The following is a 21,616-nucleotide window of genomic DNA, read 5'->3' on the forward strand; positions in this document are numbered from 1 at the left end:
TGTGTCTTGATTTCCTCCCTTCATTCCATATCTATTCTCTGGCAACCACTGATTTGCACTGAGTGTTATGGTTTGGATATGGGATATTCCTCTGAAAAGCTCGTGTGTTGGCAAGGCAAGGCTACTCAGGGGTGATCGTTGAATCAGACTCAGGGCTCATCAGTGAATAAATCCACTGATGGATTAGTAATTTGAATGGTTTACTAGGTGGTAACTCTAAGTAGGTAGGGTGTGGCTGAAGGAGGTCATTACTGGAGGTATAGCCGTGTAGCCTTGGGAACTATATCTGTCCCAAGTTCCTTTGTCTTTGTCTGTCTGTCTGTTTGTCTGTCTCTCTCTCTCTATCATCTCTATCTCTATCTCTTTCTGCTTCTTAGCTGCCCAAAACAGCTTTTCTCTGCTAAGGCCCACTACCATGATATTTTTGCCTTGGAGCCAGCCCACCATGGACTGACTCTCTGAAACTACGAGCCAAATCAACTTTTCTACCTCTAAGTTGTTTTTGTTAGGTGTTTTGATCACAAAGATGGAAAGTCTAATATATCCAGTCACCATACAATCATTTATATTTCCTAAGATTTTATATAGAAGAGATCATATAGTGTGTTCCCTTTTTGGTTTGTGTTCTAAGTAATTATTTAATGATTTATCCATGTGGTAGTTTAGAATAGGAATTTATTTCTTTTTTGTTGCATAATATTTCATTGTAAGGGTGTACTATATTTTGTTTATCTATCCATTTTATAGGGAATGTGTGGGTTGCTTCCCGTCTTGAACTATTAAAAATAAAGCTGCTGTGAACATTTAAGTATGAACCTTTTATGGACTTATACCTTCATTGCCAATTTTTCACTGCTAGACTATAGAGAGAAAATCAAGTCTTGTATATCGATCTTGTTTTTATATTCCACTAAGTTTGAAATAATCGGATCCTTTTGAATCTTCCTTTTAAGAATTGCAGCTGGGACCAGAGAAGCATTTAGTCTAGTCCTAATGATTCTTCCCTACTCAGACTAGACCTTCTAGAAGATGCTACCCAGTGTCCTCTGAGTCCTGAGTTTTTCTAGTCTCCTTGGTGTGAGCAGGCAGTGGTCAGTGGTGCTGCATGTATCTCTAATCCTTTCCAGAGTTTCCATTCCAGTCTTGGTTACTTTCTTTCATTCCTATGCTGATCAGTTCTCAGCTGAGTATTTAAGAAGACCCTCTTATTTCTACTCTGGCGCTGTAGCCTACGCCCTGTATGAAGGCAGCAAGCTGGGCCTTTGCACAGCCCACCTCATTTGCTTCTGATCTCTCAAGACCTGCTGTCCTTCCTTGCCCGATGCCCAGGGCTCACAAACTGCTGCTTCATACAGTTTTTTCAAGTTTATTTGATTCTTTTCCATGAGGGTCACTCGGGTTCCCATTAGTGTGTGTTAGTTGTAAGTAGAAATAAAAGATACTGATCTTTAGAAGTTAAATTATATTCAGTGCAACTAGATACACCTCCAGGGAAAGTGGGAGTAAATTACTTAGAAAAGAGAAGACTCTTAAATGCTTACACCCATACTCATTGAATGGGATGACAGACGGACAGAGTGGCCTATTTATAGTATTACTTCTGTTGATCATTCATTTACACTGTCTCGGTTGAATTTTCATAATTTAACTATAGGTAGGATCTAATTCAGCTGTCCTTGATTTTTTTTTATGAGTTGGTGACATTTTCGTTTTGTGCTTCTACGAGTAGCATTTGTCGTTTTACATCAAGGATTGCAAATTCAAGTGGCTGTAAGGGTCAACCAAGTAATGGATAGGAGAGAACTTGGGAAGACATAAAATGACTATTAAAAAGCCACTGGTAGTTATTACAGAAGAGAAAGGTGCCCTAGGGGTAAAGGAGACCACGGTCAATTGCAGAGGAAAGTGTCAGGTCAGCAGGGACCTTTGCAATGACCATCTGGAGCTAATTGTTGCCTTCAGGGATGAAAGTTGCTTTTGCAGTTCTTTTGGTTTCTCAAGAGAAGTGCAAATGCAAAATTTACTTATATATATATATATATATATATATATATATATGTATATATATATATATGTATATTTTAATAGTACTCAAAATTTTTTGTATGTTGGGAAAAATACAACATGGATATTGGTTTTATTTAATTATGTCAATGAATTGGCTAGCATTCAGAGGAACAAAAATTCCCAAATGTGAATAGTTTAAGTAAAATAAACTTTTTATTATATATTCTCAATTTTTTTGCTTTTATTGGTACATGATAGTCTCACATCATAATGTAAATCATGTTGAGAGTGACATACATGCTACTACTCAAATTTTACTATAGAATAATCAGTAGATTAAATAACATGTATCAGTAGGCCAAACCTTTGGACTAATAGTTTATAACTTATCTAACAATAGATTGTTTAACTGTTCCCAATTAGAAAAATAATTGGCTACATATAAAAAAAGTTTGGAAGACAACTGAAACTATTTAAGGTTGAAATACAGTTTGTTTATTTATTTTTATTACTGATATGGAATATTCATACATAGACAGAGGTGTGTGTAGCAGTCCATGCACACACACATACACACACACACATACACACACACACACACACACACACACACACAGTAGTCACTCTTTATCTGTGGCTTCCATTTCTGTAGTCATCTATCCAGAGTCAATGGCAATCTACAATTATTGAATGGAAAATTCCAGAAATAAGCATTAATTCTCAAATTGTTCTTAATTCTTAAATATGTTCTGCATAGCATGATGAGCTCATGTGCTCTTATGTCCCAACCAGGATGTGAATCACCCAAGGTCTTGGGTGTCCATGCAGTATACACTACTTGCCTGTTAGTCACCCCATCATCATTTCAGTCTTCAACTCAACTGTTACTGTTGAGTCGAGTGCTCTTAGTTTAGTAGCTATGTCCCTGAAGCAGAAGAATAGTGATACTTGCAATTCATAAATGCTGAAGAGAAGCCACGAGGGCTTCCTTTAATTGTAAAGACAAAACACACAAGGAGATATTTTGAGAGACAGACTACATTCATATAACTTTTATCACATTCTATTGCTATAATTGCTATTTTATTATTAGTTATCATTGATCTCTCACTGTGCCTAATTTATAAATTAAAATAACATATATGTGAATACATAAAAATATGGTATATACACGGTTCAGTACTATCTGTGGTTTCAAGCATCTACAATAAGTCTTGGAATAGATCCTCTGTGAATAAGGAAGGACTTTGTATATCCAAATATGATTATACATATGTGTGAATATATGTATAAAATATAAATGTGTATACACAATAAATAGGTATATATATATGTATATGTTTTAGATATATAGTCATATATAAAACATATGCACAGACACACACACACACCCTCCACCCTGGGTGACAGCCTTTTTGCACCTCTGGGGGTTTCCACGTGTCCACTGGATGGGCACAAAGATATTTTTTGCCTCTCCTATGTAATCTCTTGAGAGAACCTGTGATGTTGACAAAAATGCCTTCATAATCAAGATTGCATGAATAGAGTTGGGTGGGTTAATATAAGTATTTTCAGTTGATTTAATAATAGCCATCCTTTTAACAGTTGTAGACAGCCCTTCAAAATTAATCAGTTTAAACGTTGGCCTTTAAAATAAAGACAACTGTTTTAAAGAAGATAGTTTACTAGAATGATCTGCAGCAAGGACGTCGATGGCAAATTTATGTAGGTCTTTTCTTAAATTACTAAGTTGATAAACTGCATTAAATATTAATTTTTGAAATCGAATTATTCAATTTTGTGTATGCCTCCTACATTTGGGAAGATTGTCCAGTCTTGTTTTACTTTAAAGCAAGGAAAGCCAGGCACTGTGGCTCATGCCTGGAATCCTAATACTTTGGAGGCTAAGATAGGAGGATAGAATGGAGGACAGTGTGCGACAACTTAGTGAGACTCTTTTTCAAAATAAAAATTTTGAAAACTTTTCATTTTGAAAATAAAATAAGTGTGTCAGCTTTAAAGAACTGTGTGTACAGCCCATGTAAAAAATGGCATCACTTGTTCTTGGCATACGCCGGTGCAATCCAGATATGCAGGCGTGGTGGCACGGACTTATAATCCTAGTTCTTGGGAGGCTGAGACAGGAGGATCACAGATTCGCAGCCAGCCTTGGCTACTTAGTGAGGCCCTTCACAACTTAGTGAGACCCTGTTTCAAAATAAAAAATAAAATAGAGCTGGGATTGTAGCTCAGAGGTAGAATGACCCTGGGTTCAATCTCCAATAGCCCCCACAAATAAAAATGAATGAATAAATGAATGAATGAATACAAATAAGTAAATAAGTAAAAATTAAGAAAGGGCTAGGGATGTAGCTCAGTGGTAAAATACCCCTAGGTTAAATCCAAGTATCAGTCATGTACGCGTGCATGCGGATGCCCGTGCATACACGCACTTACCCTAAAAAATAAAAAGTAAAAAAAGCAAATAAGTCAAAACTCTTAGAATTAAAAATCTCTAAAAAACCTGGATCTAATTAATTTTTATTCACTTATATAATTTTTAGATATAAAGCATTTCATTTTTAATATTTTCACTTTTATGCTATTTTTGTGAAAATGCTAGAAAACACTTAAAAGCAGCAATTTATATTAAAATGATAAAGCAAAATATCTCCTTAAAGGTCAAAAAGGAGAGTCACAATGGTTCATTTTCTTATGTTTGGGATCTGAAAATAACTTCTTTAAAGTAAATGGTATATTTAAGAAAACCACAAACAAGTTCTATTAATTCTTACATATTCCCAAAGCAGTAAAATTAAGTGTGATTAGAAACGGGATGTCAAAGCCCCACTGATTTTTGTGCACTTGTGAAAATTAACATTTGTTTGGGGTACTGAGGTTTTTCCCTTAATCGCATTCACTCACTTGTCCCTTGTTCTCTTCAGAGCACTTGCAATATTTTCGAGAGGCCCCACGAGGGAATTACTCAATCAGTAATTTGCAAGTTACAACTGACCATTATCATCAGCTTTCAAAACACAAGGACAGACCAAAGATTAAAATCTGGACATTTTCCTACTAATTTGAGGGAAGATAGCGTTCCGTGAGCTGATGAAAAAGGGAAGCAGGATTTGCTGTCCAGAGATTTTTTGTATTTGGGATACAGACCCGATACAAAGGTGCGATACACCCCATTTGAATTGGTAAAATATGTAAATCCCCTCCTGCTAAACTGACAGAGACTAATGTCTGAATAGGAGTGGAAAGCAGAGCCAACTGTAAAATTATACAGGGCATGGCGATGGCCCCTTCTGCATAATGGGGTTTGATTTAGAGGCTCTATTTTGGGATCCCACATAAAGCAGCACATGCAGAAAGCTGAGCTTTGTTCAATTTGTCCAGGGCAGTGCCCTAATTTTCTACAACATCATTCACTCCCCTTTAAGCATGAATAACACATTTTCTGCCCGGAGTTCTGTGTGTCTGATTCGGGAGCGGTAGCTTTCCTAAGCCCCTCTAGTCCGGTCCTCTTTGTGTTGCCTTTTTATAATGCAACTGGATTATGTTCTCTTAAGTTGCATTATCTGGATTGCACCGGCTTGTGCAAAGGACAAGTGATACCATTTTGGACACGGACTAACACAGCTCTTTAAAGTTGACACATTGGAGAGAGCTGAGTCTTAGAAGGCACAAGGCCGTGAGGCTCAGACTGAGCCAGGGTTGACATCGGGGTCCTGGGAACCTCAGTTGGAGGACTTACCCCTGAGTGAGGTGTCAGTGTGGGTGCACAAAAGGACCATCTTTTGAGACCTGGGATTCATCTCACTGTGGCTCTGAGGGCTTTATCTTCAATAGAAATAACCCAAAGATTATTCCATTTTAGATTATTAGTGGGTACTTGATCACTAAGGCTTAACCTGTTCACATAAATGCAAGATTCACCTTAAAAAAAAACCATTACAATGCATTATTGCAGTTCAAAACTTGATGAAATCCTCTTACAAATTTCATTAATGGCTCCAACTTTATTTTCATGGATGACTTTTCCCTGGAAAGTAATATGTATTGCAAGGTTTTTTGTTGTTGTTGTGTGGACCACACACCCAACACAAGCTCCTGTGCGCATAAGAGGGGCTATATTGGTGGTAGTCTATGTTCATGGATGGCTCCAGTGAGACATGGCTGGAGCCCGGGCTCGGTGACACCAAGGCTGTGCTCCTCTCTCCGTTTTCCTTGTGTACTTTCAGTCTCAGACTGACTTTGAGGGATTAGAAGATCAACAGCTACTCAGGACCGCCATCACCTCACTCTCTGTGTTGACCTCCAAGAAGGCTCTGTATGGTCAATCTTGCGCTCCCTCTGAACCAGCGTCTCTGCACAAGGACATGCGGTGCTCAGATGGTCAGCCAGTGCCACCTCTTCTTTGGGCACAGTGTTGTGGACAGGGACTCCCATTCCAAAGGAAGCATCTACTGGTGGAGAAGTTTCCCCCAGACACAGGGAAGGAAGGTGTTCTCATCAGATAGCTCTGCCTCTCAACCCTTGGACTACTGAAAATTAACAATAGCAAATCATTGACATACAACGTTAATTTTCCATAAAAGGAGATATTGTTATTGTAACCTCAGTAATTCATCATACAATCTATGTTTTATTTCCCTCTTTTTCGTTTGTCTTTTCCTAACGGGGGAAAAGGACAAAACCATTAAAGGGAAAATATTTTAAAGGAAGTACTTTGTCTATTTAACTTTCTTATATTACCTTAGCCTCTCTTGTTAGCTGCCTTAAAGAACTCACCAGACTTTACATCCATGTGATTTAACAATCTCCACCAACTGAGAAACGCTTCCAAGTGGAGCCTAACATTTCATTTCGGCTCTCCTTGTGCATTTTGGCTACCCATAGCTGTTCTGTGTGGGATGATTGGGTGGGCAGGCTCTTGGCCCTGCCTGGCTAGCTGGAAAAAGTCAGCTCTCAAAAGTTCAGCAGGCAAGCTTGCCTATTCATGGTGTTGAAGTTGGAATTTGAATGCCATTACTTTCCCATCCCCAATTTAGGCTTTAAAAAAAAAAAACTGTTTTCTTTATTGGCTCCCCTGTTATATAATGAAGGGGTGGATTGTGCGCCAGTCCACAACTCTCAGCCTTCCTGCGCACCATGACTGCGTCACTGGCTGTGGGATTTGGTCTGTAATAACGATAGTGAGGGCAGAACGACATCTTGGAACTTCCGGCAGTGTGGTTATCCAGCTTCCTGAGAAGGGAACTGTTGGAGTGGCATCTTTGGGACTTTGTTCTGTGGCCGAAGTCAGACTGAGTTGACTTCACTTGCAAAAGACAAAGTTCAAAGATAAAATTATTAAGACTTTTAAAAGGGTGACTTTAAAATCAAGAGCATTAAACCAAACCTCTTTCTGGGTATGGGGCTCTTGTGAGCATGGGACTCTGGGTGAGTGCATAGGTTGCATGAAGCCAGGTGTGTGTGTGTGTGTGTGTGTGTGTGTGTGTGTGTGTGTGTAGCAGGGATAGCATGTATTTGGGGCAGAAGCAGCATGTTCAGAGCTCCTAAGGAGCATGGTCTTTGGCTGACTCTCTAAAGAGCAAGGAGGCTAATGTGCTGGATCCATACTTAAGAGTAAGGAGGAGTGGGGGATAAAAGCACCGGGCAGTGGGTACCTGCGTTACATATGTCCTCAAAGGCCATTGTAAGGACTTGGGAGAGTTTGAGTAGAGATGTGCCATGCCACAATTGTTGTTTATGATACCTTTGGCTTCTGTAGGGTAGAACTCTACACTGGGACAAGGTAGCCGTATGGGACTAGTTTAGATGATATAATAGATCAAGCAGAGACACAGGGTCCTGGACCTGGTGCTCCAGAGAGCAGTGATTCAGTAGGGCTCAATTCAGTCATGATTCTAAGCTGTGGCCAACAGAGGCTGCACATAGAAACCTAACTACCCACAATCCTGGCCCAAGACAACAGATGAAAATGAACCCATGTCAGGCGTGGTGGTGCACGCCTGTAATCCCAGTACTTGGGAGGTTGAGACAGGAAGGATTGCAGGTTTGAGGCCAGCCTTGACAGTTTAATGAGCCCCTAATTAAAAATAAAATATAAAATGGAAATGAGGGTATAGCTTGGAAGCAATATGCCCTTGAGCTCAATTCACTAGTACAGAGAGAGAGAGAGAGAGAGAGAGAGAGAGAGAGAGAGAGAGAGAGAGAGAGACAGGGATATGAGAATGGCCCAGTACATGTAAGAGCTGGCAAGGTCAGAGAGCCAAAGAGGTGTGTGCTGTTTCATCTATTTTCTTCCTCCTTCAATACCTCTGAACTTTTCCCCAATAGCTCCTATACCATCCTCTTTTGATCACCTTTACTGGGGGACCTGAGTCTGCATGGATGACATCTCCAGGGATTCCTCATAGGTCACTTTGGAAGAGCTTCCCAAAACATATTATCCTGGGCCGGCTGACGCTATCACTAACCCACGTTTTCTCAGTCTGTGCTTACGGCTTGACTGTCTCCATAGTCTCATGTCCGTAGCATCCTGATACACGTTTTCCACTCTCCCTTTAATAAAAATTTCTTGGCCTTACTTAACTGAAACAGAATTAAGAAGAAGCTTTTGCTACCAAGTCTGACGTACAGTTGTACCACATAGTCTGGAGGATTTAACTATAGTTGGCTTATTTTTCTGCTTTTCAGCACTTTCAGACCATGCTGAAGTCAAAATTGAATGTCCTCACACTGAAAAAGGAACCTCTCCCAGCAGTCATCTTCCATGAGCCGGAAGCCATCGAGCTGTGCACCACCATGCCGCTGATGAAGACGAGGACTCACGGGGGCTGCAAGGTACGGGGCGTGTGGCCAGCGGGGCCACCCTTAGGGGGACAGGCTCAAGAACCTGCCGCCTTGAGACCCTTGTTTTACCATGGTAGCCATTGTTAAGAATGCAGGTATAAACCGACTACCAAAAGAAGCTTGTCAAGTGATAGCAGTAAGAATTCATATCCTGCTTTATTTTCCTTAATAACATAACACTCACACACACAGTTGAATCATAGGTCTTAGTATGAGTGTATAGAATAGTTTCTGTTGTGTTGTGCTTTCTTTTCTTCTGTGCTTTTATTGGTGTGATATAATCTCCAATCATAATGTAAATTATGTTGAAAATGACAGACATACATATGGCACTTGGTGTCCCCTCCCATCTCCACATTTTCCTGTCTGTGAATACAGAATACCGAGACTGATGTTGGTATATTCACATGCATACACATAATCGATGGCAGTATTTCCGTTAATGAACCTCATTCTTCCTCCTCCCCCATCCTTAGGTGTCCTCCCTGGCACCACTGAGGTTTCGCCTCCATAACTTGGAGCCCTCTGGTATCCCAGTCACTCCCTATCCTGCACATATTAGAGAAAACATATGACCCTTCACCCTCTGATTGGCTAATCTCACTCAAGATAACATTCTCCAGGCCCTTTCATTTTCTTGCAAATGACATAATTTTGTTCTTCTTTATTGATGAGTAGAATTCCATTGTGTGTATTTCCCATAATTTTGTAATCCATTAAATGGTAGGAAACAAAAATCATATTTCCGTGTGCTGTGTTTTTGGTAGATGTTTTCTGGGATTTCACAAAGCAAGTTTTATCTTCAGTGATAATTCCTCCCTTTAAATTTGCAACCTGAATAAAACATACCTTAACGAATTAAAAAAAGTAAAAATAACAAAAACCAAGCTTTCCAACAATTGTATTCTCTCAGTCCTTTGTGGGTAATCTTGCAGTTTTTTCTTTTTTCTTTTTTGCTTTGTCTCAGCTCTCACAATTTATACTAATATTCATGACTCAGAATCCATCAAAAAGCATTTTTCATTTTTGCAAATTATATGTAGTGCTGACATAGAAACAAAACTAGGAATGAAACACGCACTTTTGATAAGCTTTTGGATTCTTTCTCATAGGCTGCCCTTTTTTTTCTTTTGCCTGAGTTGGTGAATGCAGACATCAGTTTCGAGGTAACAAAGCAACTCTGTTGTCTGCATCTTTTGCCGTTAGAATTTGTTTGGCGTGGCGGAAATACACTAAGGGAGAGAGGACGCGCACGACTGCATCCGGGTCTCTGTGAAACCTAGGAGACCACGCCTTTCCTTGTTTGTGTTCGATTCTGGCGTTCTCATTAGCTGTTGTCGGCTTGGGGCCTCCCTCCAGCAGGCTTGGGTGGTGCCGGTGTGTGCAAAAGCTCACACACACACAGCATTTCATCCCACACAGGTTACTGCACGCTCACTGTCTGCTGGGCACTGGGAGGGCGTGTGAGCAAAACCCACAGCACTTATTTACTTATTTACTTATTTATTTTTATTGGTGCACTATCGTCTCACATCACAATGTTGATCATGTTGACGATGGCATATATTCACACAGTACCTGGTGCCCTCCACCCCCGCGTCCCCTTTTCCCTTCCTCCCGTGACTGAGTGTCCAGGTTAACAGTGTTCTATTCACACGTGTACACGTATTCGATGTAGCTCCTCCATTAATAAACCTCAGCCTTCTTCCTCCCCCACCCTTCCTTTCTGGCTCCGCTGAGGTTTCCCCTCCATTATCTGGAGTCTCTCTGGCAGCCCTACACATCTTTCTGACAGTGAACTGCTGGTTGAGAAACAGGAGAAGGGGAAAATACAATCATACAAGCACAGGCGGGGAGAGAAGGCTATCCTGTGGAGAAGATGTGGGAGCCAGGAAGGCAGAAAGAACAGGGGGTGCTAATCCTCTGAGGTGGAGGTCGTCTTGGAGTGTGGGGATGCAAAGGAATGGGGCAGGGTACCTTGAAGCTTGAGACTGTCATGGTGGCTGGTGGGTTTGGGTGAGGGGATGTACAATAAAGAAGTTTGGATTTTGTTCTAACTGCAATGAAGATTTAGGCAAGCAAGACAGGACTCTCTCTCTCTCTCTCTCTCTCTCTCTCTCTCTCTCTCTCTCTCTCTCTCTCTCTCTCTCTCTCTCTCTGTTGTGCATGCTGGGGACTGAACTCAGAGCCATTCCAACTCTGAGCTTTGCCCCCAGCCCTGTATTTATATATATTATTGGGAAGCAAGTTCTCACCAAGTTGCTGAGGCTGACTTCAGTCTTTCCATCCTCCTGTCTCTGCCTCCCAAGTACTGGGATGATAGGCATGCACCGCCACACCTGGCAGGACTCCATTTAAGAAGTGACTTTAAAAGCTGGGCGTGGTGGCGCACACTTGTCATCCCAGCATTTGGGAGGCTGAGACAGGAGGATCGCAGTTCGCGGCCAGCCTCAGCTACTCAGGCCCTTTTCAACTCAGTGAGACTGTTTCAAAATAAGGAATTAAAAAAGAAAAGGGCTGGGGGTATATAGCTTAGAGGTAGAATGCCCCTGGGTTCCATACCCAGTACTGCAAAAAAGAAAAAAGTGACTTCAAAAAGTCACCCTGAAAAAGGTCCAGCTGATAACTCAGGTGCTGGGGAGCAGCGGCCAGAGGCTCAGATTTAACTGGAGAGCGGGAGAAGGCGAGTCCACACCACTGGCCTCAGGCCATTGTATTTAAGTCTTTTGCAGAATTGATGATAGAAAGGGATTATTAAAATGCTCCTTACATTTGAAAGTGATATGAGATCATACATCCTTTAGAGGAGTGACCAGTGTTGTTTTTCTGCTCCTGTTAGGGGAGATGGTGCCTCCAAAACAAGGTAAAGTTAGTAGAAATAGTGTAAGGATGAGAGTTTAGTCTAATAAATTCTAAAAAGTGTGTTTAACATGGAAAGGAAGCCGAGCACAACAGCGCATGCCTGTAATCCCAATACAGGGGAGACTGAGACAAGAGGATTGTAGGTGTCATAGCCTACTGGGCAACTTACTAGTAGGGTGCCAGTCTTGACTACTTAAGCAGACCCTCTGTAACTTGGAGAAACCCCATTTTAAAACAAACATAAATAGGTCTGGGAGTGTAGCTCGGAGGTATAATGCACCTGGTTTCAATCCTTGGCACCAAATAAATAAATAAAACATTAAAAGAAAAAAAAAAAGCAGGGGGCTACAAGTTACAGAATAAAAAGACCTAGTATTCTAGCCAGGCACAATAGCACAGAGGATCACAGGTTCAAGGCCAGCCTCAGCAATGTAGCAAGGCCCTCAGCATCTTAGAGAGAGCTTTTTTCAAAATGAAAAATAAAATAGGGCTGGGTCGGTATCTCAGAGGCAGGATGCCTTTGGGTTAATATGCAATAACACACACACACCCTAGAATTCTGATCCCCATGAAAAGTATTTGGTGTGTGTGTGTGTGTGTGTGTGTGTGTGTGTGTGTGTGTGTGAGAGAGAGAGAGAGAGAGAGAGAGAGAGAGAGAGAGAGAGAGAGAGAGAGAGATTTGCTAGGGGAATAAAAACTGGTCACCTTTCTGAAAGGGGCACAGAGTTCAAGATTCATGGACTAGTTTTTTTCTATGTACCCCCTTAGATGGTATTCATTTATTTTACATCTAAAAGGACATTTTAAAAAAAGAGTAAGAGTTCAGAAGATTGTGCCAAACAGGGCACGATGGCCCTGGCATCAGCCTGTGTGGCCTCCTGGGCAAAGACATATCTGCAGTGATTTTAGCTGGACCCGGGGACGCGCTTCTGTGTTCAAGGTGAAAAACACATTCCACCAGGCTATAAAAATTTATGAATTCTCCATCCCTAGAAATCGTGAAGGGGAGATTCCAGGCATGGATAATCATAATCCTGGAGTCAGGGATCTGGGCCAACACCTCTTGAGGCCCTTCCCAGTCCGATTCTTCCAACTAAAGTAAGAAAATCTGCAACGCTCAGTTCTCCCAACTGTACACAATCAGCGTTTGCCTTTAAGTGTTAACTGTAAACACACGGGACTTGAATTTCATTCTCAAGGACAATATCACATTTGTGTTCAAAGTCATATTCTTTTCTGAGGAAAACAAAAAAAAATGGTTTGATCCTGGAACCTTGAAATTTCTGTTTAAAAACCTCAGACCTCCCCCCATTTTTCCCAATCATCTTCAAAAACAAAGTCCAGTGTTTCCTCTCTGATTCTTGCGAGTCAGTAACCAAGCTCACAAGATGCCAGCTGCAGAAAAGGCTCTTTGGGGCTCTGGCATCCCAGGAAGAATGAGCACAGAGCACAAAGCAGCCCCGGGCCAGCTGCAGGGCCCACATCGGGGCCCCTCCGTCTTTACACAGGACGTGTTCTTTCTCCCTAACATCTCCCAAGTTGTGCTTGCATAACTTTGGGCTTGGGGAGCGACAGAGGCAGGAAGAAAGGAAGGAAAGGGGAGTTGGAAGTGGGGCCTGGTCTGCACCCCTGGGACCCTCGCTCATCTCAGATCTCCCGTTCCTCTCTGATCTGTATTCTCCTTGGGTCCTGGCGGGATCGCCTCGCCAGGCTATTCATGTTTCAGGCAGCTGGGCCTTTGTGTGTTTTCTTCTATTGCTGCCACGTTTTTTTTTTTTTTATTTTTTATTTTTTTCCCCCTGGAATGGAGTCATTTAACCATGCAACCCACCGCCTCCCATTAGGACTCTGTGGTTCGAATGTCAGAAGCTGTCGCTGGATCAAGTTTTGCAGTGACGAAGGCTTGTCACACCTTTGTCCTCCTGCCTAGCATGATGGTTCTCATGTGGCTTCGCCTTGCTGGTGAATACTGACTGATTTATACTCATGGTCAACCTACTGAGTGCCCAGGATCATGAAGAATTGTAGTATTTGTGGGGATGCAGTGTACAGCCATGTAGAAGGAATGTGTCCAAATAAATCAGTCCCGAGCGTTTCTGAAGCACGTGCGTATCATGATGCCCTGGCGCTCAGATTCCCGCTCCTTCTTCCCAGAGCCTTTGATTCAGGCACTCAGTTTAATAGGGGGTGGGGGTGGTGAGCAGGAGCCTGCAGTTTAAAATAATGGGATTTACATGAAATCAGACCACTCTTGGAATTTGAAGACCTGAATCACAGAGCAGTGTGATAAGAGTAATAAAAGTGACATAAAGCCGGGCGTGGTGGTGCACGCTTGTCATCCCAGCATTCGGGAGGCTGAGCAGAAGGATCGTGGTTTGCGGCCAGCCTCAGCTCCTTAGTGAGGCCCTCTGCAACAGTGAGACCCTGTTTCAAAATAAAGAATAAAAAATAGGGCTGGGAGTGTAGCAGGCTTCCAACCCCAGTACTGAAAAAAAAAAAAGAAAGAAAGAAAAGAAAAAAAAGGAAATGCCATGAAAGTACACATGCCCTGGGAGGTAGGGAATGGGGTGGAATATGGTATTTGTGGTCTGGTGGGCACTTTTGGGGTCAGAATGGGTTTGTTACAAAAGATCAGGAGACTAAATAAGGCTCTGAGATGACTACATCCAACATATGCGCGTGCTCGCTCGCATGCTCCCTCCCTCCCACCCACTCTCTCTCCCTCTCTCTCTCTCTCTCTCTCTCTCTCTCTCTCTCTCTCTCTCTCTCTCTCTCTCTCTCCCTCCAGGGGGCGCTGTTCTGAATAGCGCTGACTCACTTCTAGGGCTACTCCTGAAAGTTCTCAAAGCTTTTAAGAAATAGTGACAATGATATTAATAAATAGTGTTGAATATAGTGGCCACTCCCGGATTTATTATTTTATATCTTTTTGATAAGAGCCTTTCTAATATGGGGTGAAATGATATTTCATGGTAGTTTTGACTGACTTTTCCATGACTGCTAATGAAATTGAACTTTTTTTCATAAATGGGTTGGCCATTTTTTCATAAGTAGATTGAACATTTGAATTTCTTCCTTTGCAAAGAGTCTATTCATATCCTTTGCCAATTTATGAATTGACATTTTTTGTTATTGACTTTTTAAAGTTTCCTTATGTATTCTGGATATTAATCCTTGTTAGATCAATAGTTTGTATTTTTTCTGTCTCTTTTCTTTTTACCTGCTGTATGTTCTCTTTACTCTGTTGATTGTTTCTTTTTCTATTCAGGCCAAGACCCCAAAAGTACAGGAAACAAAAGCAAAAACAGGTAGAAGGGATTATCTCAAGTACGTTTTTATTTAAAGACCCAAGGTTTAGAGATTTAACTTATTTAATTGGAGTAGAATTTTATCTATTTTTACAAAATGCAGAAGGCATGGGGACAATGTGTTAAGGTTATCATATATTTCATTCCAAATATACCACTCAGGTTCTCAAATTTAGCTTTCTAAAACAAAGGATATTCAAATGAAAATGTGTGTGTGTGTGTGTGTGTGTGTGTGTGTGTGTGTGTGTGTTTAGTGGGGATTGAACCCAGGAGTGTTCTACATCTGAGCTATATCTCCAGTCCCATTTTATTTTTTATTTTGAAGCAGGATCTCACTAAGTTGTGAGGGTCATGCTACGTTCCTGGGGCTGGCCTTGAACCTGTGATCCTCCTGCCTCCCAAGTATGGGGGTTAGAGGTATGTGCCACCATGTCCGGCTCATTCCTTTTATTATAAAACATGTATCACTACTCATCAGGAAAGCAAGTGTTGTGCTTTGGTGCACATGTGAACACAAAGTTTCAAATGAATTTCTGTATGGCCACAGGGATACTGAAGACCCAGTCCACAGAGACTGTGTCTGAAAGTAAAACACCAAACATTTCTGTAACAAAGTGATACAGAATTGGGGGTTTAGCACATTTGTTTTGAGGGTCTGGGGATGGAACCCCATTTGACCTCCGAGCTACACCCCCTGCCCTTATTTTTTATTCTTTATTTTGAAACTGGGTCTCACTGAGTTGGGTTTAGCACATTTTATACACATTTTTTGTCGAGAGCTTTTATAACATTTGTGATTGGTGATGATTTCTAAGTGTAGAGATGTTCAAAAATTGACCAAAGGGACTGACCCAAGGAAGACTGTCCAGGGAGGATGTGTACGGCCCAGTGGGAGGAGGAAAAGATGTCAGCAGTTACTGATCTCGGTCTCCTATTTGGACCTGACCCATCTGACTTGATTCTGGGCTTACCCGCTTGCCTTTCCCCTCCATCCCCTCAGGGTAGCTGGGTGGGACCAGATCCTGAGTAGACCAGGCACAGTCTCCAGGAATTGTGCTTTGCTTGGCTACTAAGCTAGCCTGGAGCACTGGAGGTAGGTGCTGGGTATTTTCTTCCTACAACCCTCTCTTTCTGTTCTATCACTGCTCACACTGAGGGTATTCTTATTCTGTAGCCCGGTCAGTGTCCAGCAGCCTCTGTCCATCCCAGCTTCACCAGACACTTAGCTAGAGCTCTCTTGCACACAGGGCCTGACATCCACTTATCTTGCCTTCTCCGAAGGAGAGTGCTTGTCCTGTCATAGTAGGAAGCCCCATCTCAGGTTTTGAGGGTCCTCTTCTTACTTGTGAGGGTGGACATCAGCTGTCTCAGGCGGAATTCTCACTGCTTTCATCCAGAACAAGTGTCCACACTACTCAGAGGAAGGAAGATGTATTTACTCACAGTCTGGGAGATTTCCGAAGTCCAGTCCATTACTAGGCAAGTCAGTGGAGTTCAGGGCATCACTGTGGGAAGCAGAGGGAAACAGAGCAAGGGCTCTGCTCTCATGTGAAGACCAGAAGCAAGAGGATGAAGGAGAAGATGGGGGCCTTATATAATCCCCAAGGCCACACTCCTAAGGACCCCTCTTTAGCAACCAAACCTCACCTCCAAAATGTCTGCCTGGTTTCTGTGATGGCTAGGGAGACATTCTAAACCTAAACTATTATACCATGGAACAAACCAGTTTTCAAGAAAAAGTTAATTATTTTTTTTTTGCACACCATAACAACTTATATTTGACTCTTTCTGAGATGTTTGTACTCTAGAGTATCAATATTAGTCACTTAGCTCATAGGAAAAATGTGGTTGATTTACAGTTTTATGGGACAGAGAAGAGACATTTCAAAGCTGAAGGCCTTGCAGACCATCCTCAAATTCTGCCATACAGCACTTAAGTAAAATGCCAATCCTAGAAGCGAATTCCAGGGGTCCAGCTTACCTATAATAAAGGGTCTAGATTTGAACTTAAGTATATTTGAGATTAGCATCACATATATCTGTTTTCTACACTTAAATCTTTGTGTTTACTTAGAAACATGGTCATGTCTTCTCATTTTCCCCTCTTTTTAGACAAAGGCCCATATTTTTATCCATTAACACAAATGACTATGTGGTCATCCTCAACATGCATCTTCACATAATTTTTTTGGTGTAGGCCATTTTGGGCATTGCATGATTTGATTATTCCAATTACTCAAAGCTTACAAAGTAAACTTCCTTGGGGTTTACAGATGTCTGGTCAGTCCAGGAGAAGAGTAAGGTCTGAAATTGCTCACCTACAGACAAACATGCGTCCACCTCTACTATGGAAGACCATTGGAAAGGTGACGTCATGGAAACCAGAGGAGGCTCCTCCCTGGCTCCTACCCTGCCTCAGCCTAATTCTCCCCTCTTTGTCCTTCCAACAGTGCTTATTCTTCTCACCTCCTCATTCTGGTTTCAGAGGAGACAGTGAGAAGGTGGTTGTGAGTTCAGGGAGAACAGAAAGCCTGGTATGTGGTCTCGGGATAGGTCTTTATACTGTCATCACACCCAATGCAGGCTGCATTGGATACTGATACTGATACTGATACTATATGCCATGGTACCTAGCATGGAAGGGTATTTTATTTGTGATTTTAATGCCAACTTCTTGGTCATGAATTTAGATTTACAACTTTCTTTTTTTCTTTTCTTTCCTTTTTTTTTCTGGTGGCACTGGGGTTCCTGGAAACCCTTCTACCTTTTACACTCCCAGACCTATTTTTTATACTTTTTTATTTGGAAACAGGGTCTCTTAAGCCAGTGCGGCTGGCTTCGAACCTGTGCGATCTTCCTGTCTCTGCCTCCCAAGCGGGGGGGTGGGGGGGATGATTACAAGCGTGCGCCACCACGCCCGGCGATTTACAACTTTCAATTCTATATTTTGGTCCTTGTGTGGACAATCCTGGTGGTTCTAGCAAAATTTTTCTTTCTTGGGCTCATGTTTGTTATGTTAAGTAAAATTTTTTCCTACTGGGAATTTCTTATTTTTTTTCTTGATTATTTTCACTTTTTTGTTTCAAACTAAAAATAAAAAAAGGGATGGGGTGTAGCTCAAAGGTAGAATGCCCCTGGTTTCAATGTCCAATACTTAAAAATTACTTGAGGATCCTAGTTTTGTAAAACAACATATAATATGATAATTATATGCAGGCATTTGTAATAGAACACTAGAAAAATAGACACTAAAATATAATAAGATATAGATACAACTTTTGATTTTATTTTTTTCTTGCTTATTTTAATTTTTTAAATTCTCAACATTGAGCAAACATTATTTTAATACATTTTTATTTTTATTTTTATTTTTTATTTTTATTTTTATTTTTTTTTGCGGGTCTGGGGATGGATCCCAGGGACATTTGACCTCCGAGCTACACCCCCTGCCCTATTTTTTATTCTTTATTTTGAAACCGGGTCTCACTGAGTTGCAGAGGGCCTCACTAAGTAGCTGAGGCTGTCCGCGAAACACGATCCTCCAGTCTCAGCCTCCCGAATGCTGGGATTACAAGCGTGCGCCACCACGCCCGGCTTATTTTTATTTTTTTATTTTTTTGTGGTACTGGGTGGGTTCCTAGAAGCCCTTCTACCTCCGGGCTACACTCCCAGGCCTATTTTTTACATTTTTTATTTGGAAACAGGGTCTCCTAAGCCAGCGCATGCGGCTGGCTTCAAACCTGCGCGATCCTCCTGTCTCTGCCTCCCAAGCGCGGGGATTACAAGCGTGTGCCACCACGCCCGGCTTTTAATACATTTTTAAAACCAATAATTAAATAAATATTTTTTCAAATGTGAGCAGTTTTTCTGGACAATTATCTGTAAGAGATTCTGTCTAAAGAGCATTGCTGAAGGCAGCCCCTCAAGTCAAAGGCATTTATTTCTTCTCCATGCTAAATCGGAATTTCTATGGTTTTAGGGTAAGTAACCTTTTTTCCATCAAATTTGTAGTTTGTCTGGTGTCAGGCTTGCTGGTATGCTCAGCATGATAATTGTTGACTTACTCAAATGCATTTAAAAAGATGATGTACTGGTTTTCTGAAGGTTATACAGTAGCAAAATTAGTGGCTTAAAAACAAGAAAGAAACAGAAATGTGTCATCTCAAGGATCTAGAGACCAGAAGTCCAACGTGAGCAACTCTGGGGAGAGATGGACGGGGCAGCAGACCACATCTCTGTGAGTGCTCTAGGGAAGACCCATCCTTTGCCTCCTCCTGTTCTGGTGGCTTCAGGCATCCCTTAGCTTGTGGCCCATCTCTCCAGTCTTTGTCTCTGGGGGCACAATGCCTTCTCTTTAGTTCCCTCTGCCTTTCCTCTATTACAAAGACAATTGTGATTGGATTTAGCACCTACTGCACAATCCAGGTTGATACCTGTATTTTGGGATATTGACTTAAGCAATTTGCAATGACCTTTCCTCCTGCTTAGGTAATGTTTACAGGTGCCAGGAACTGGCTCCTAATATTTTTAGGTGTTTATCATTCAGATGGCTTTGTTATAACCGAGTAATTCTAGAAATGCAAGATGTTTTACAGTCATCTTTCTGTATCCAGGGAGGCCTAGTTCCAAGACTCCTCAGTGATACCAAACTTGGAGGGTGCTTATAAGATGGCAAGTCTTTAATACTTGCCCTGATTATAAAATGGCAAGTATTTAAATATCACCAATGTATATTCTCTAGTGTACTTGAAATCATTTCTAGGTTGCTTTTATTATTTATTTATTTATTTATTTATTTATTTATTTATTTATTTTGGTGGTACTGGGGATGGAACCCTTCTACCTCCGGGCTACACTCCCAGACCTATTATTTATATTTTATTTGGAAACAGGGTCTTTTAAGCCAGCGAGGCTGGCTTCGAACCTACATGATCCTCCTGTCTCCACCTCCCGAGCGTGGGGATTACAAGTGTGCGCCACCACGCCTGGCTCTAGGTTGCTTTAAATACCTAATATAATGTAAATGTTATACAAATAGTTGTTATACTGCACTGTTTAAAGAATAATAGCAACAGCCGGGCGTGGTGGCGCACGCTTATAATCCCAGCATTTGGGAAGCTGAGACAGGAGGATCGCGGTTTGCAGACAGCCTCAGCTACTTAGTGAGGCCCTCTGCAACTCAGTGAAACCCGGTTTCAAAATAAAGAATAAAAAATAGGGCTGGGGGTGTAGCTTGGAGGTTGAATGCCCCTGGGTTCCCAGACCAGCAAAAAAAAAAAAAAAAAAAAAAAAAAAAAAAAAAAAAGAATAGCAACAAATATACATCTTCAGAACAGGTGCAAAATTTTTAAAAAGAGTGTTTTCAGAGCCAGGCGTGGTGGTGCACGCTTGTAATCTCAGCATTTGGGAGGCTGAGGCAAGAGGATCCTGTCTACTTAGTAAGACCCTTTGCAACTCAGTGAGATACTGTTTCAAAAATAAAGAGTTAAAAATAGGGTTGGAGGTGTAGGTTGGAGGTCAAATGTCCCTGAGTTCCATCCCCAGTACCCCCAAAATATTATTTTCATCTGTAATTGGTTGAATCTATAGACATGGTGGAACCCATGGATACGGAAGAGCAACTGTATGTTTGTTATATATAATATAAATTATAAATGAACATAACATGTAATGTTTGAGTCCATATTTTGTTTAAGTTATCATTTCTTGAGCACAAGAAACTTCTTTCATTGAAACAGAAAGCTATTTAAAACAGAAAACAAAACAAAAAGGAGGATAATGGATTGGTAGAGAAAGCATCTTACTCCTAGGTTGAGCTAGACTTCTTTGCTTTATTCATTTTTTAATCAAATTTTCTAAAGAAGAGATACCTTACAATCTTATATGGCATACAGATCTCTTACACAAAGCTGTGAGCTTTTGTCATATATATTCCAGTAAGTATACCAGTGTTTGTAAAGAATTCACAATGACACCACAGGGAATGTGAATAAGCATGTTTCTCTCTATTCCCAATAAAACTTTAAGCATGATTTTAATGGAAAATATTATAAGTATAATGTGCAGGTCTAAAAGAAGCACCTTGTTATTGGATTATTATCCACTACTGATTTCCTGTTTGGACAGTTTGTCATTGAAACAATTTGTTGAATTAGTCCTGGAAATGTAGTTTAATTATTATCTGAATTTAGTGTATATAGAAAATATGTTAATTATTCTGCATGTTTTCCTGGCTTAATTCTGTGGATAAAATACAGTCCATGGGTGGTAGGCTTCATTTGTTAGGCGGCCCATGGGAGAACCACACAGAAAAACAATTAAGAGGGTATAAACTCATTAATAATATGCTTCACGGTTTCTAGCAGAGATTGTACAACTTCCCGGAGACCCTTAGAAGGTTATAATACCTTAAGAACTAAAATCTGATTTATTCGAATGCAGTGCTTAAATGTGAGAGGTCAACTTTTGAAAGACTTTCTTAAATTCATGCATTTTAGAGTCAGCAACGTATCTGTTTTTAGTCGTCCCTTCACCTCTGACATTAGAGGCATCTGTACTGAGAAGGTCAGTCATTA

At 41.1% G+C, this 21,616-nt stretch overlaps 1 protein-coding gene across 1 annotated transcript in view; it reads left to right on the top strand.

The window, feature by feature from the left end:
* Positions 1 to 8,727: 8,727 nt before the first annotated feature.
* PID1 (phosphotyrosine interaction domain containing 1) overlaps positions 8,728 to 21,616 on the top strand; it is a gene marked incomplete at both ends in the record, with an annotated part of 122,476 nt that continues 109,587 nt past the window's right edge. Inside the window, one exon of the mRNA XM_080690157.1 lies at positions 8,728 to 8,862. Coding sequence (XP_080546283.1) covers positions 8,728 to 8,862 — 135 coding nt within the window. The remainder of the gene's footprint in view (positions 8,863 to 21,616) is intronic.

This window comes from Muscardinus avellanarius, assembly GCF_963383645.1.
Source record: "Muscardinus avellanarius genome assembly, chromosome: 2".
Classification (NCBI taxonomy): domain Eukaryota; kingdom Metazoa; phylum Chordata; class Mammalia; order Rodentia; family Gliridae; genus Muscardinus; species Muscardinus avellanarius.